Here is a 13,979-nt window from a genome sequence, read left to right on the forward strand (position 1 = left end):
AAATGACGCTCCTCTATTTGAATTTTTTAGCAATAATCATCAACAAGTCCATAATGGCAGCTTGGCGTGCAATCCTGCAGGTTATAAGTGAAAACAAAGCAAAAAGAATGAATAAAGAAAGAAGAAAATAAGCCCAACCTAGCCTTTAATATAGATTGTTGAGCATTTTTATTGTGCAATAAAATGGGTACCTCCACCTCTTTCAAAATAGCTTTTCCTCAAAATTATAACTGCTTTGTTTTATTGAATTGCTGAAATTTACTGGTTTAATGGGTGAAGGCATGAAGGAGAGGCTGTAAAAATGTGAATAATGGTGCAGCAGAGCCTTGCCGGAATCTGGAACCCGCCTCCTTGTACAACTCTTGTTAAACACAGCGTGATATGTATCTGTCATCGATTTAATATGTCTTAATTCAAATATAGCTCCCTGATCAATTTCTTTTTATGGGAAGCTTTAAAAAAGAAAATCTTGCTTAGGAAATGATAGAGGTCTGGATAGCAATGAGAAAGAGAGATACTTGCAAAATGTGTTTAATGAATATTTGCAAATTTATGACCAAACTCAGACCCTAAAAAAGATAACTGACTCAGGTAAATCGACTTGAGATGCTAATTCTTAAAAGAAAGAACTGGAAGCAAAATTTCAATCAACACCAATAAGGCGCCAATAAACCGCCTGCCAATTAAACCTGAGAATAGGCCTGGCTAGATGATCATCAGGAAGGCTCGCAGTGGATTTCCGGATTGCCTTTCTTTATAAAAGAGCTTTTTATTTTGTAGAGGCGCTTTTTGTTATTGTGATGACCCGCCTGACCCCAGGTGCGCTGGTTCTTTTTCAAGCCATTTTGGAAGCCAAATCAAAACCCCTTCACTTCCAGTTTCTAAGGACCCAATAACTGTGTCACACTTCCTAAGTAAACACCAACAATATCCAGGGCGTTGAAGAAAATAAATACTAGTGTGGGTTTTTGTTGTTGTTGTTGTTGTTTTGAAGCAGGAGGGTGTAGAAGTCGTTATGCCAGTTCCCCTGTGGGTTTAGCCCCACATTTCCGCCGTGGTGCTTGGTCGCCAGGGCAGAGCCTCCAAACCCTTGCTCCTCTCTGCGCGTTTGCAGCCGAGGTGCTGGTGTGGGGCCAGCAACGTGGCGATCCATGGAGATGCCCTTTCTGGGGTCAACAGGTGCTCCTCGGGGAACGTCGATTTCCAGACTTCTCTGCTGCACCCCGAACCCCAACCGGCTCCCGGCCCCCGGCCCCCAACCAAGGCGCGAAGAGGGTGGGAAGACGCCGTCAACGCCGAGCCAGCCCGAACCCGGCGGCCACGCCGCGCTCCGCTGCCCGGAGGCGGCCGAACCCGGTCTCGGGGTGCCCAGGCGGGCGCTCACGGCTCCCCGCTGCTCCGAGGGCCCGGGGTGGGGGGCACTGCGGCTCCCCGGTGCCCTCCGGTCGTCCCTGGACCCAGCCAAGTCTCCTCGCGATGGGTGTGGGCAATTAATAAACTCTAAGGGAAGTGAATTGGACATTTCCTGGCTTTTGAGCCTTTGTTTGATTGTTTCGGCAGGCGGGGGAAGGGGGAGCAGGGGGTACGCCGGGGACGGGGATGTGGACAAGAAAGGAGCTGGGGGACCCACTGAGCTGGCCTTTATTGCCTTTGCAATTGCTTTATGGCTCGCCCGTCCCGCGTGGTTTCCGCAAGGGCGGCCTCCTTGCAGAAGGGCTGGGTGCCCAGCGGTCTGGAGCACCTTGCGCCATCTGGGCTGCACCAGAGACAGGTTCAAGGGCCCAGAGGGTGCTTGGAGCCCCTCGAGGGGTCAGAAGACTTTTGTAGCCCAGCCCAAGGGCTCCCCAGTGGGTGCTCAACTGGGAGGAGAAGGGTTTATTAGCAGACAGTGGAAAGGTGGGGACCTCTCCAAAGCTGGGGCGAGGGGAGCACAGGGACCTGCAACACTGCATTTCAGTCGGGCTCTGTCGTGGCCGGAAGTGATGAAGACTTCGGATTCCAGGGCTTGTCCGGAATCAAGCTCCCCAGGCCACTAGGCAGTGAGGCACCCGGCAGGTACCAGTTGCCCAGCCCCCAGTCCTCACCACTGGCGCCTTGACTTGGTGGGACCTGTGACCCGGCCCCGGGGCCTTGGTGCCAGGAGGAAACGCTCAGGTTTCAGTTCTAAGAGTTTCTCCGAGGGTTCCCTCCATTTCCCACCCTTCAGAGCTGCAGATGAATCCTCAGACTCCTCGGACATGGGTGAGGCTGAGAGTAACCAAATACGTGCTTTTTGATAGTTTTTGATCCCCGTCCCATGAACATGGACTTCATGAGGATTCAAAACCAAACCAAAAAACCCAGAGGCCTGGGGTATGAGGCCATCACTGCAACCTTGGGGTTTGTTTGTTTGTTTTGGATACTCAAGAACTGGACTCATCCCATTTACACCTGACCTTAGTACTTAAAAGCCTTGAAAAATTCTGCCTCTCTTCACTTCCCCACTTCGAAAAAAATCAGTAAGATTGACCTGTCATCAAATATTATCATTTGGTTATCATTTGTTATCCTCAGGGGTGAGCGTTGTTGAATGGCCTTTGACCCACATTCAACCATTAAGATTGGTAATTTCTTGCAAAATCCCTAATTGTTGTCTTTTAAAATATGTTTAGAAGGTCCAAACAGTAAGCAGAACCCCCCTTACGTGTTCACAGTTCATATAACCACCGAATACTTCTTTATGTTGGCTCCAAGATGTATTTCTCCTCCCCCCTCATGCTTTACTCTTTAGAATGTTTTTGGATGGGGAATAAAGGAGAAGCAGAAGTTCTTTTATTTCTAATCTCAAATTTTGTGAGTAGTTTCCCCTCATTCCATACCCCTTCCAATATCTATACTTCAATATTTGAAGAAGCTGTTGAGATAAATCAAATAGTGACACGTTGACGGATTTACTTGTGTAAGCAATATGGTTGACATATGGCATTGTTATTTATGAATGACAGCATAAATTGTATTACAAAGTCTATTGCAATAACACTGCAGTTTATTGGAAAGCTGCTCGCCTGTCACCGGTATTCAGCCTCCCTGGCTGTAGTTTGCCTGGGAGCCCAAAGGATAACTGCCCTCAAAATAATTAAACACATTGATGTAAGCCATTGCCTTCTGTTTTGGGGGGTTGGTTTTGTTTTTGTTTTACAGCAGTAGAAACTCTCCCATCAGGAAAGGAGACAAAGTAAAGACAGTTAGTCCTCTCATTTTGCAAAAGCATAACCACTGTCACCCAGAAATGTTGGTTTCTGGTTTTTTTTTTTCTGAGTCCCTAATGACAAATACACAAACATTTGCATCTCTATCACTAAACTGCTGGTGAACATATATTTTATAGAGAGACTTTTTATAAGCCCGGTTACAGAACAGTAAATTTTAACTGTAGAAAGAAGTTCTTTTAGCACGGTAGAGAGGGCCTTATCCCCTGATACTCCCCGCTTCCACTAAATCTCCCCCTTCTTAAAAATGGTATTTAAAAGTTACAACATTGGCTGAGATTTTCACAATTTCCCCTTCTTTTACATTACAGATTTCCCCTTCTTTTACATTACACTTCTCTAAACCTCGGACAAAGCTCTTTTGTTCTAGGTGGGTTTTACAGGGGAGGGGGTCCCCCACCACACATGCGGTCCTTCATGGGTCAGGGGTCGCCTAGCCCAGGAGTGACTGAGAGGCTGAATCAAAGGTGACCTGCAACTTAATATCCTGTTGATGATCTTGTTGAATTTATGAGTGTCTGTGATACAGAGGACAGTGCTGAAATCCTGTGAAATCCACCCCCCCCCCCCCCGTTTTTGGCCCAGTATATATGGACAGTCGATTCCACATTTTTTTTCCCATCTCTTCTCCATTTCCATCTTTTCCCTTAAGAGGAAAATTAGAAGTTTGAGTGGTATGTTCACCCAATGTTTCTGCTTTCCAATATAAAGATGCCTTTTGTTGGCTTGTTTGTTTTTGGCTTCTCCTGGCCAACAAGATATACCTGAGCATGTGAGTACCCTGTGTGTGCCTCCGCATTTTTAGACATATGTACACAAAATACTCAGCATACTAAAAAAGAAGCCAATCACCCGTTTACAGAGGCCCACAAACCGCAACGAGGTGTTCAGTGAATGAGTGCCCGGGTGTTTGATGGGATTTACTGGTGTTCTTGTGTTTTGTTTTGGTTTTTTTCTTTTTTTTGAAGACAATCCGAATTCTCTACTACACTGCCATTCTCTCCACTTGGGGAAAGGGTCGCCAGCCCTGAACTATCCACATACAGCGAAGCCTGGAGTCTCGCTGGCTTAGCCCTGCGCTGGCCCCAGGACATCCGAAAAGCCCAATTTTGGAAAACTTACAACGAGAGCAAACGTTTGCCCGATGGAGATGGTTGGGGGTCCCCGGGTTCTGACACCAACACGGCAGGCCCTTCTAGAAACCTGTTGAAAAAACTGAATTTCACTCGCAGGGCGCGGAAGTCGACTGGCTTTTTTTCCTTCCGCCAAGGACCTCAAAGGTACTTTTGAGGCAATGACTCTGAAAGCCTTTGTAGGTTTTTCTTTTTTTCTTTCTCTCTCTCTCTGTCCCTTGCTTTCTTGATCTCTCTCTCTTCCCCCTTTCCTTCCCTTAAAAAACAAACAAACAAAACAACAACAACAAAAACACTGTATCTTGAAGCGAAGGGGTGTTGAGGTTTGTGGAGAAATAAAGCACTTCTAAGAGGAGACGGCGACGTGACTTTGAACTTGGCTCAGCTCCTGCGTGTCCAGCAGAGAGAGAGACAGAGGTGAACTGGAGCCGGGAACGAAGAACCAGGAGCGCCCAGGCCGCGGAGTCCCCGGCGGGGATCAGCCGTGCGTCCCACCGCCCGGCCGCGCGGCCCCCGCACCCTGGGCCCGCGAGCGCCCAGCGGCTTCGGCCCGAAACGGGCGCTGCGAAGGGGGAATCCAAGCGAAAGGAGAGAACGGGGCTGGGAGGAGGGGGTCAGAGGAGGGCGGCGGGGGCGAGCCCGTGGGAAGGAAGGAAAACTTGGAGAAGTCTGATGGTTTGGAAGAAGGAAGAAGAGTGAGGTTTGCGGACGTGCAGGATTGCTATTCTCACGACCAGTATTTCTAAGAAAATATTTTCTTTGGGAAATACTTTCGGGGTAAGCTTTGCCAATTCTTCTCCCCCCTCCCGCCCCCCACACAAATTGATGAATACGAGAAACAAGTGTGAAAGGCTGTGCATTGGGCAGATTCACTGTAGCAGGGCAGCCTTTCTGCCTGGCGTATTTCTGTCTCTCTCCCTGGTCCCCCTCTGCCTCGAGGGGCAGTTTGGCATTTGCCTTCCCCTCCCCCCTGACAGAGAGAGAGGTGTGCGCCGAGGAGGAACATTTCCTTCTTTCAGAAAAGTCGAGAAGCCCCAGCTTCCGAGCAAAATCCCGGGCTTTCAGACAAGATGCCCGGGCCTCCCTCCTCCTTGCCCCCAGCCCCGGGGCAGGGGCAGGGACGGCGGGCAGCGGGAGGGCACCGGGCCCCTTGTGCGCGGGGCTGCGGCCAGCTCGGACCTTTAGGGACCCGCTCAAGCCGGCAGAGGCTGCGTTGTGCGAGCGCAAGGGCCCGGTTCTGCCTGCTGGAGTTCTCTTCCCGCGTTTTTTTTTTTTTTTTCTTTTTTTTGTGTGGCTTTAATTTCAACTTGATATTTCGAAATGCGTGTTGATTATTTTCTCTTCCTTGAATTTTATTTCAACTCCCAGAGATTTTTTTTTTTTTTTTTTTTAAGCAGTTCTCTTTGCTAGCTAGGCGAAGAAAGGCGCTGGCCTCAGGCCTTCCATTCGCACCTCCGCAGCCTCCGGGGCCCGTCGCTTCCTCTCCGGTTACCTCCAGAGCGCAAGCTTTCGGCGGCGGAACGGGAAACGTCCTCAGCGGCCAACCGGGGACCTGGGACCCAGGGAGCAGCCTCGGGGCCCGCCATCGCCTAGAGCGGAGGGGGCGGGTGGAGGGGTTCCTCGCTTCTGACGAAGGATGGGTTGATAAATATCTTCTAGGTTTGAGCCCTACTAGTCTGGAGATCTCTTTTCGGAGGCTCTGAAGACCGAAAAGCCTGAACTCCAGCCTGAGCCTGGCTTGGCCGGGCGCCTCTGGCGTCCCCACACCTCCCACCCAACAGTGGCAGAGGCCCGGGCTTCTGGGCACCCACCCCCAGGGTGACACTGTTTTTAAACCGCTTCCAAACAACCCCCTCCCTCGCGGGGGCCGCTGCCCAGTGTTTACAGCCGTAATCAGAGCGGGACGGGAGCAGCGGGGGGAGTGGAGTGCGCCGAGCGCCGGGTGGGGGCCGCGGCCGGGGAGGGGGCGGCGTCTGGGTGAGTGTCCAGAAGGGTGAGAGGGAAGGGCTCGTCTGTTTTTCTCTAGCCGCACCCCCCGCCACACATCCTGCACCTGTGTGTTCACTACCCCAGGACAAGTCGACAAAAGTGTGTGTTGGGGAGGTGGGCGCGGACCAGGAGCGTGCCAACACGTCCGGAGATCTGCCCCTCGGCCGCGCGCCCTCCCGGCGCCCTCCCGGCGGGGCACCGGGGCTGTAGCCTCCCGGCGCACAGAACCTCCCACCTCGCGGGCCCGGTCGCTATCCGCGTTCTCGAGCAACCAGGAGTGCCCGCTTTCGGTTCCCGGAGAAACGGTGGCCTCTACGGGAGGGCGTGGGCACAGGGTGCCCAACCAAGGGCGCTGTGACCCCACCCCACCCCGGCTCCCCCCGGCCCAGGCCCTCGCTCGGCCGGCCGGCGGGCTCCAGGGAGCACCTCAGCCCGCAGGACGAGGAACGGTCGCGCCCAGGCTCACGGGGGCGCTGAGGGAGAGGCCGGCCGACCCGGCGGGTTGCCACCATCCGCCGCGGCTGGGGCTGCTGAGAGCTGCTGCGGCGCCCGGGTGGAGGGGGCGGGCCGGCCTCTGGGCGGGGGCGCTGGATTGACGGCGCGGCAGCGGCCAATGGCGGCGCCGGGCGGGCTGGTGGGGCGGGAGCCGCTAAAGGGGCGGTGTGAGCAGGAGGCCGGGCCCGGAGCGCGAAGGAGGGAGGCCGGGGCGGGAGACGCGGGGGCGAGGGGGAGGGGAAAGGAAAAGGAGGAGACAAAAAAATAAAAAGGCTGCGACTTTGGCGGCGCCCCATGAAATAAACAGAGGCGGAGGCGATGGCGATCTGAGCCCACCGCAGCCCGAAGCGGGGGACACGCACCTCGCCCTTCGCTTGGGCACTCGCTCCGAACTCCGCTCGGTCCTGCCGGGTGCGGCCGCCCTCCGGGTCCGGAGCCCCGGGCTGATAGGCGAGAGAGAGGGAGCGAGCGAGCGAGCTGGAGAACACTTTTTTTTTTTTTTTTTGTATTGTTATTGTTTTTGAGTCCAGCCTCCCCCTCCTCCCCTCCTTCTCCCCTCCTACAGCCCCCCTTCTCCCCCGCCTCCTCCTCCCGCACAACTTAAAGAAAGACGGAGCGGCGCGGCAGCCTCCTTCATCTGGGGGAATTCGGGGCCGCTCGCAAGTTTACTACGCGAGGCGCAGCCAATGCCAAGCGCGGAGGACGCGGAGGGCTAAACACCGCGGCCGCCGAGCCAAACAATACCCGCCGCGCGCGGGGCGGCGCGGGCAGGGCCGCGGGGGAGGGAGCGGCCGAGCGAGAGCGCCGCGAAGAGGGCGCCCGGCCTCCGTCCGCCGCCCCCAGCGCCCCCGCCGCGGCCAGGTGGAGCCGCGGGCCCCGCCGGGCTGGGCCGCCGAAGCGCCGAGGGCTCCGCGGTCCTCGCCTCGCTCGCCTGCCCGTGCCGCGCGCGCGCTCGGGCACCTCGGCCCAGCCGCGGAGGCGACCGCATTCGCAGGCGCCGCTTGCGCTGCCGGGCCGCGGGGCGGGCGGACGGGCGGGCGAACGAGCGACTGAGTGCGTGCGCGCGCGAGTGCGCGCAGGGGTGGGGGCCGCGGCGCGGCGCTCGCCCCCTGCAGACCCCCCTCTCCGCTCGGTTCCCCACGCCTCCCTCCCGCTCCCTCCTCCCGCCCGCCCTCCCCTGCCCTGCCCGCCCGCCCCCGCCGCAGCTCCTTTAATACACTTTGGTTCTCCGCCTGGCTTTGGACTCTTCTCCACCACCACCTCCTCCTCCTCCTCCTCCCGCGCCTCCTCCGCCGCCGCCTCCTCCTCTTCCTCTCCGCGCCTTCGCTCCGCGCCCGGCCGCCCGAGGCACATCCAGGCGGCGGCGGAGGCGGCGGGCGCCGGAGCGCCGCTCGCGGGACTGAAGCCGCCGCCAACACCGCCGCTGCCGCCGCCGCCGCCTGCGCTCGGAGCCGGGCGGCCGCAGGACGCAGCCCCGCGAGCGGGGCGGGAGTGGGAGCCAAGGAGGCGCGGGGCTCGCCGGGGCCGGCAGGGCGGGCGGGCGCGCTGGCCATGCTCCTGGACGCGGGGCCGCAGTTCCCGGCCATCGGGGTGGGCAGCTTCGCGCGCCACCATCATCATTCGGCTGCGGCGGCGGCCGCCGCGGCCGCGGAGATGCAAGACCGCGAACTGAGCCTGGCGGCGGCGCAGAACGGCTTCGTGGACTCGGCGGCCGCTCATATGGGCGCCTTCAAGCTCAACCCAGGGGCGCACGAGTTGTCCCCGGGCCAGAGCTCGGCGTTCACGTCGCAGGGCCCCGGCGCCTACCCCGGCTCCGCCGCGGCCGCCGCCGCTGCCGCCGCGCTCGGGCCGCACGCCGCGCATGTCGGCTCCTACTCCGGGCCGCCCTTCAACTCCACCCGGGACTTCCTGTTCCGCAGCCGCGGCTTTGGCGACTCGGCGCCCGGCGGCGGGCAGCACGGGCTGTTCGGGCCGGGGGCCGGCGGCCTGCACCACGCGCACTCGGACGCGCAGGGCCACCTCCTCTTCCCCGGCCTCCCGGAGCAGCACGGGCCGCACGGCTCGCAGAATGTGCTCAACGGGCAGATGCGCCTCGGGCTGCCCGGCGAGGTGTTCGGGCGCTCGGAGCAGTACCGCCAGGTGGCCAGCCCGCGGACCGACCCCTACTCGGCGGCGCAGCTCCACAACCAGTACGGCCCCATGAATATGAACATGGGGATGAACATGGCAGCGGCCGCGGCCCACCATCACCACCACCACCACCACCCTGGTGCCTTTTTCCGCTACATGCGGCAGCAGTGCATCAAGCAAGAGCTCATCTGCAAGTGGATCGACCCCGAGCAGCTGAGCAACCCGAAGAAGAGCTGCAACAAAACTTTCAGCACCATGCACGAGCTGGTGACCCACGTCTCGGTGGAGCACGTCGGCGGCCCGGAGCAGAGCAACCACGTCTGCTTCTGGGAGGAGTGTCCGCGCGAGGGCAAGCCCTTCAAGGCCAAATACAAACTGGTCAACCACATCCGCGTGCACACCGGCGAGAAGCCCTTCCCCTGCCCCTTCCCGGGCTGCGGCAAGGTCTTCGCGCGCTCCGAGAACCTCAAGATCCACAAAAGGACCCACACAGGTAACCGCGCGGGTCGGGTCGGGGTCGGGACGCAGAAGGGGGAGAGGCCGTGGTTAGCTGGCTGGGAGAAACGCGCCGACCGCCAGCCCCTGCCCTGGAACGGGAGATGTTTTCGTGTGTGCGAGAGAGAGGCAGCGGCTTGTTATTGTTGGCGAATGAAAGAATATTATTATTGGGCTGGGTTTTTTCCATGTGCGGAAATTGAGTTTTAAATGATCGAGGTAACATCAAATACATGCTTCGGGTGATGCAACTGCTTCGTTGGCTCAGCTTCGGTGAATAATTTCCGTTCTAAACAGAACGCAGAAAATAAAAGTACCCTCCAACTCAGTGCCCGGGAATCGAGCCTAGAGAGGATTTTGCCAGCTTGTCTGAATGTGCTTTTCTGCTCCGGGTGTGCGTCTGCGTTTTGAGTGGCTTGTGTGTTTTTCCACCTTTTTTTTTTTTTTTTTTTAAACTACGGGCCCAAACGTCCTTACCCGGACTGTTTCCCATTAAAAAATGAGTCTGGTGTGAGCCGAAGCTGTAAAGCGTTTCTCGTTTTTAAAGTGTTTTTAAAGCCCATCTCGAGGTGGGTCGCGGAGCTTTACGGTGGGTTCGCAGCAGTCTGTGAAATTCTCTTAAGGGGCACCAGAGGGTTTGCGATTCCAAACTTGGACCGACAGCCCGGTCAACGAGAGCCCGGGGCGGCGCGGCCCCGCGGGGCAATCGCGTGAGAAGAGAGCGCCGCGGAAGAACGCGCCTCTCGCCTCATAGATTATTCATCTATGACCAGGTCCCAGCCAAAATCGTGCCAGACGATTTCCTAAAAGAAAGCCAAATGTTTTAGCAACTTCCCCCGTCAATATTTACCCCGTAGTGGGGGTGCGCCAGCGGCCTATTGTTCTCTTCCGGGAAGGGAGGCAGCCGAGGTGCGAGACAAGCTTTTAACAAGGTTTAAAATTTGAGAAATTTATTTGCATGAAATGCTCGCTTTCGAGTCCTGCGTCTGAGCGGATGTCTTTAAGAAACAATTTAGGTGCTAATGGAATTTAACGTTAAATGGTCCCCTCTCCAAGTGGAACAATGTTGGAGTTCTCACACCTCTAAATGACTCCAAGCATTTGGAATTCTGGCAACAGGATGCGGGGACCGCCAGAAAATTCAAACAGGGAGATTCTGAAAGCCTTGGCTGATCCCCCACCCCCACGGCCCAGCCTGTGCCTCTCTGCAGTCTCTCTCAAGTACTGCCTTATCTCATATTTATCTCTTCCCCCCAACTTGTCTTTAAAAGGCTGGGAGTACGACCGAGAATTACTGGTTAATTCAATTTGCAGAATTTTGGATGGAAAAAAAAAAATTTGCTGGCTCAGTCGCTATCCACAGTACGGTCCCCAAACACCACACAGCATCTCCAAATGTAATTGCCTACTGGCCCCAGAGAGAAGCCGACAGCAGCCTGTGTGATTCTGATAATGCCCCAAATATTTTGTCATAATAACAGCTTCTCCATGGCGAGACCAACTTGTTAGAAGCCGCGAGTCCAAGAAGCCCTGTAAGAAAAGCAGTCAGGCAGGGCTGGGGTTGGGCGGGGGTGGGGGGGGGGGGGGCTACTCCAACTTGGTCAGAGATGTGAGGAAACGCGAGTCAGCCTGGAAGAAAAGTAAAATAGGAAATAGAAGCACGGCGGTCAGGTGGGAAGACGCAAAGGAGCCCCAGGCCCTTGTCGCCCCTCTTTCTTCCTCCCGGAGGCCTGGTCCCCTTCCAGGCCGAGGGGTGGGGTGGGAGCTAAGGGTTCCCGGGGGCGCGGGGGGTGGTGGCGGGGGTCTCCGGGCGCGCCGGCAGCCAGCGCGCGTGTTCGTGTCCACAGGGGAGAAGCCCTTCCAGTGTGAGTTCGAGGGCTGTGACCGGCGCTTCGCCAACAGCAGCGACAGGAAGAAGCACATGCACGTGCACACCTCGGATAAGCCCTATCTGTGCAAGATGTGTGACAAGTCGTACACGCACCCCAGCTCTCTGCGGAAACACATGAAGGTACCGCCGGGCAGGCGCGAGGAGGGCGAGGCGGCCGGGCTCGCCGCCGGCCCCGGGGTGGCGGGGGAAGCCGAGGGTCCCCGCCGGGCCCCCGGGGCTGGGCCGGGGGTGGCCCGGCCCCACAGCAGCTGCACTCACTCACACCCAGTCCCCTTCGCTCTCCCCTCCCGGCTTTTGTCTTGCAGGTCCATGAGTCCTCCCCGCAGGGCTCCGAGTCGTCCCCGGCCGCCAGCTCCGGCTACGAGTCGTCCACGCCCCCGGGGCTGGTGTCGCCCAGCGCCGAGCCCCAGAGCAGTTCCACCCTGTCCCCGGCGGCGGCTGCGGCTGCAGCGGCGGCGGCGGCGGCGGCGGCCGTGTCCGCGGTGCACCGGGGCGGAGGCACGGGCGGCGGCTCCAGTGGAGGCGGCGGCGGCGGCGGCGGCGGGGCGGGCGGGGGCGGCGGCGGCGGCTCCGGCGGGGGCAGCGGGACGGCCGGGGGCCACGGCGGCCTGTCCTCCAACTTCAATGAATGGTACGTGTGAGAGGCCGGGGCGGGGCTGCCTGGGTTCCTCACCCGGTAACAGCGCCGAGAGCACCCCGGTGATCGTCGTTGTTAAAATTCCCAATCTGATTTTTATGATAAAAATGATTTTAACCAGCAGAAGGATTTTTAAAAGTTTTTTTTTTTTTTTTTTTAATAATCTAGGCATGAAAAGCAACGATATCCCTTCTGGAATCTTTAAAGCTAAAAATATAAAATAAATAAAAAATAAAAAATCCTTTTAAAAAAACCCATAAAAATATTGAACCAAACCTCCCCTTTCCCTCCCTCCACGCCCCCTTCCCTCCCCACGCCTTTCCCAGTCTTCTGACAAACTGTGTACATAGCGGACTCCTTTCTTCTCCGAGGTGGTTTTAATGGCTTCTTGGTGTATAGAAGTTTGTCCATTTGTAATTCTCCGGGATTTTGTTCCTTCTGCCTCTCTTCCCTTCCCTTCCCCAAGTGATGGGCTTTTTTTCCTTTTCTCTTTTTAGTTTCCCCGGTTTCTTTTTAAGTAATGTGGAAGAAAATGGTTTCTTTTGTATTGTGGTATTGAATATTGTGTTCCTTTTTATGAGGCAACTTGATTGTAAACTTCATGCAACTATAGACTGGAAAAAAAAAAAAACAAGCCGTGCCAAAGTCTCCCTTCTGTTTCTTCAACACGCAGATCCACAGCACTCACATCCCCATCACCACCACCAACGCTTGTGAATGTATTTTTCTGTTAGCTGGGTTTACATGTGATGTTTTAGTGCTTTTGCAAGTTCAATTTGTTAGTTCCTGTATGAAAGATTGTGGGGAGGGGGGGAGTAAACGTTGTGCCGTTAGCTTTTTCCGTAATAACACCCTTCCTTCTGTAAATACCCGTTACCATATTTATCCATTTGTAATTAAATTATGGTATTAACTTGCTACAGAGGAAACAATATTTATAAAGAATGTTTCTTAACTATAAATATGTACAATTGTGGGCATAAACTGTTTCAGATTTTTTATTTGAAGGTTTTAAGTGGTTTGATCATTTCTTGTGATATGTTTTGAGAGTAATGCATACAGAAATATAATAAAATGTGTTGAAACTGCATGAACATACTTTTTTTTTTTTTTAGCCAAGTTACTCAAGGAAATGGGCAGGAGGCAGCGGAGGGCTGATAGGGGTCTGGGTCAGCTGCCTGGTTGAATGGGAGGCACCAACCTCGAATTCAGGGGGGAAGGTGTATGCGGAGAAACTGGGCCAAACTGCCCCTCTGGCAGAAAGTCTCAAAATTATTTTGTATGTCCTTTGTTTCTGTAGCTGAGAGTGAATTACATTTTTGGAAAGCCCCTGCGAGGACCCGCCTGCAGGAACCTTCGGAGCTTCTAATGGCTCCATTATCTGCGGCGGTGCCTTTCTTTCGGCTGTTTGGACTGGATTGAAGAGCGCTAACCATTTCCTTATTCTTTGTTTTCTGTCTTCCCTGCCCCCTTTCCTCTCCCTCCCTCTGAAAAGCCGAGGTACAGTTATTTTTAATTGCACGTTTAAAACTGAGCTGAGTCCTTTGTTTTTGAACTTGGTTCAATGATGATTATAGTTTAAGGGCCCCTTTCTACTAAAAGTTTTTTTTTTTCCCTTCCTTGAAATTTTAAACAGCTTGCTCAAGGCATCCTGCTTATCTGCCCAGCTACTGCTCACCCATAAGTGCGATGTTCAAGGGAGGAAGGTGACAAATAGACTACACTTTGATTTAGGAAAACCACCAACCATCGGCCCCCAATAAAAGAGAACCTCTTCAAGAATTCCGTGAAATCAAATAGAATAAGCTGCAGAGATGGAAACGGCCAGGTGGAAGTGAGTGAGGCAACAGCACTGACCACCAGCTTTTCTCTTAAGGTTTGCAGCCTCACTCCCCTCCCCTGCAAGAGTTTCACAAGAGTTTTCAAACAAGATGCTCTAAGGGAGAAGGTAAAAATAACAT

General features: G+C 55.4%; 1 protein-coding gene across 1 annotated transcript; it reads left to right on the forward strand.

Annotated features, from left to right (window-relative positions):
- Window positions 1-7,954: 7,954 nt before the first annotated feature.
- On the forward strand, window positions 7,955-13,108 carry ZIC2 (Zic family member 2). Its single transcript, XM_043892484.1, has 3 exons — window positions 7,955-9,488; window positions 11,338-11,501; window positions 11,687-13,108. Exons 1-3 carry the CDS (start codon window positions 8,417-8,419, stop codon window positions 12,020-12,022), a joined length of 1,572 nt encoding a protein of 523 aa, XP_043748419.1. The 5' UTR covers window positions 7,955-8,416; the 3' UTR covers window positions 12,023-13,108.
- Window positions 13,109-13,979: the final 871 nt, after the last annotated feature.

This window comes from Cervus elaphus, chromosome 30 (assembly GCF_910594005.1).
Source record: "Cervus elaphus chromosome 30, mCerEla1.1, whole genome shotgun sequence".
NCBI lineage: Eukaryota > Metazoa > Chordata > Mammalia > Artiodactyla > Cervidae > Cervus > Cervus elaphus.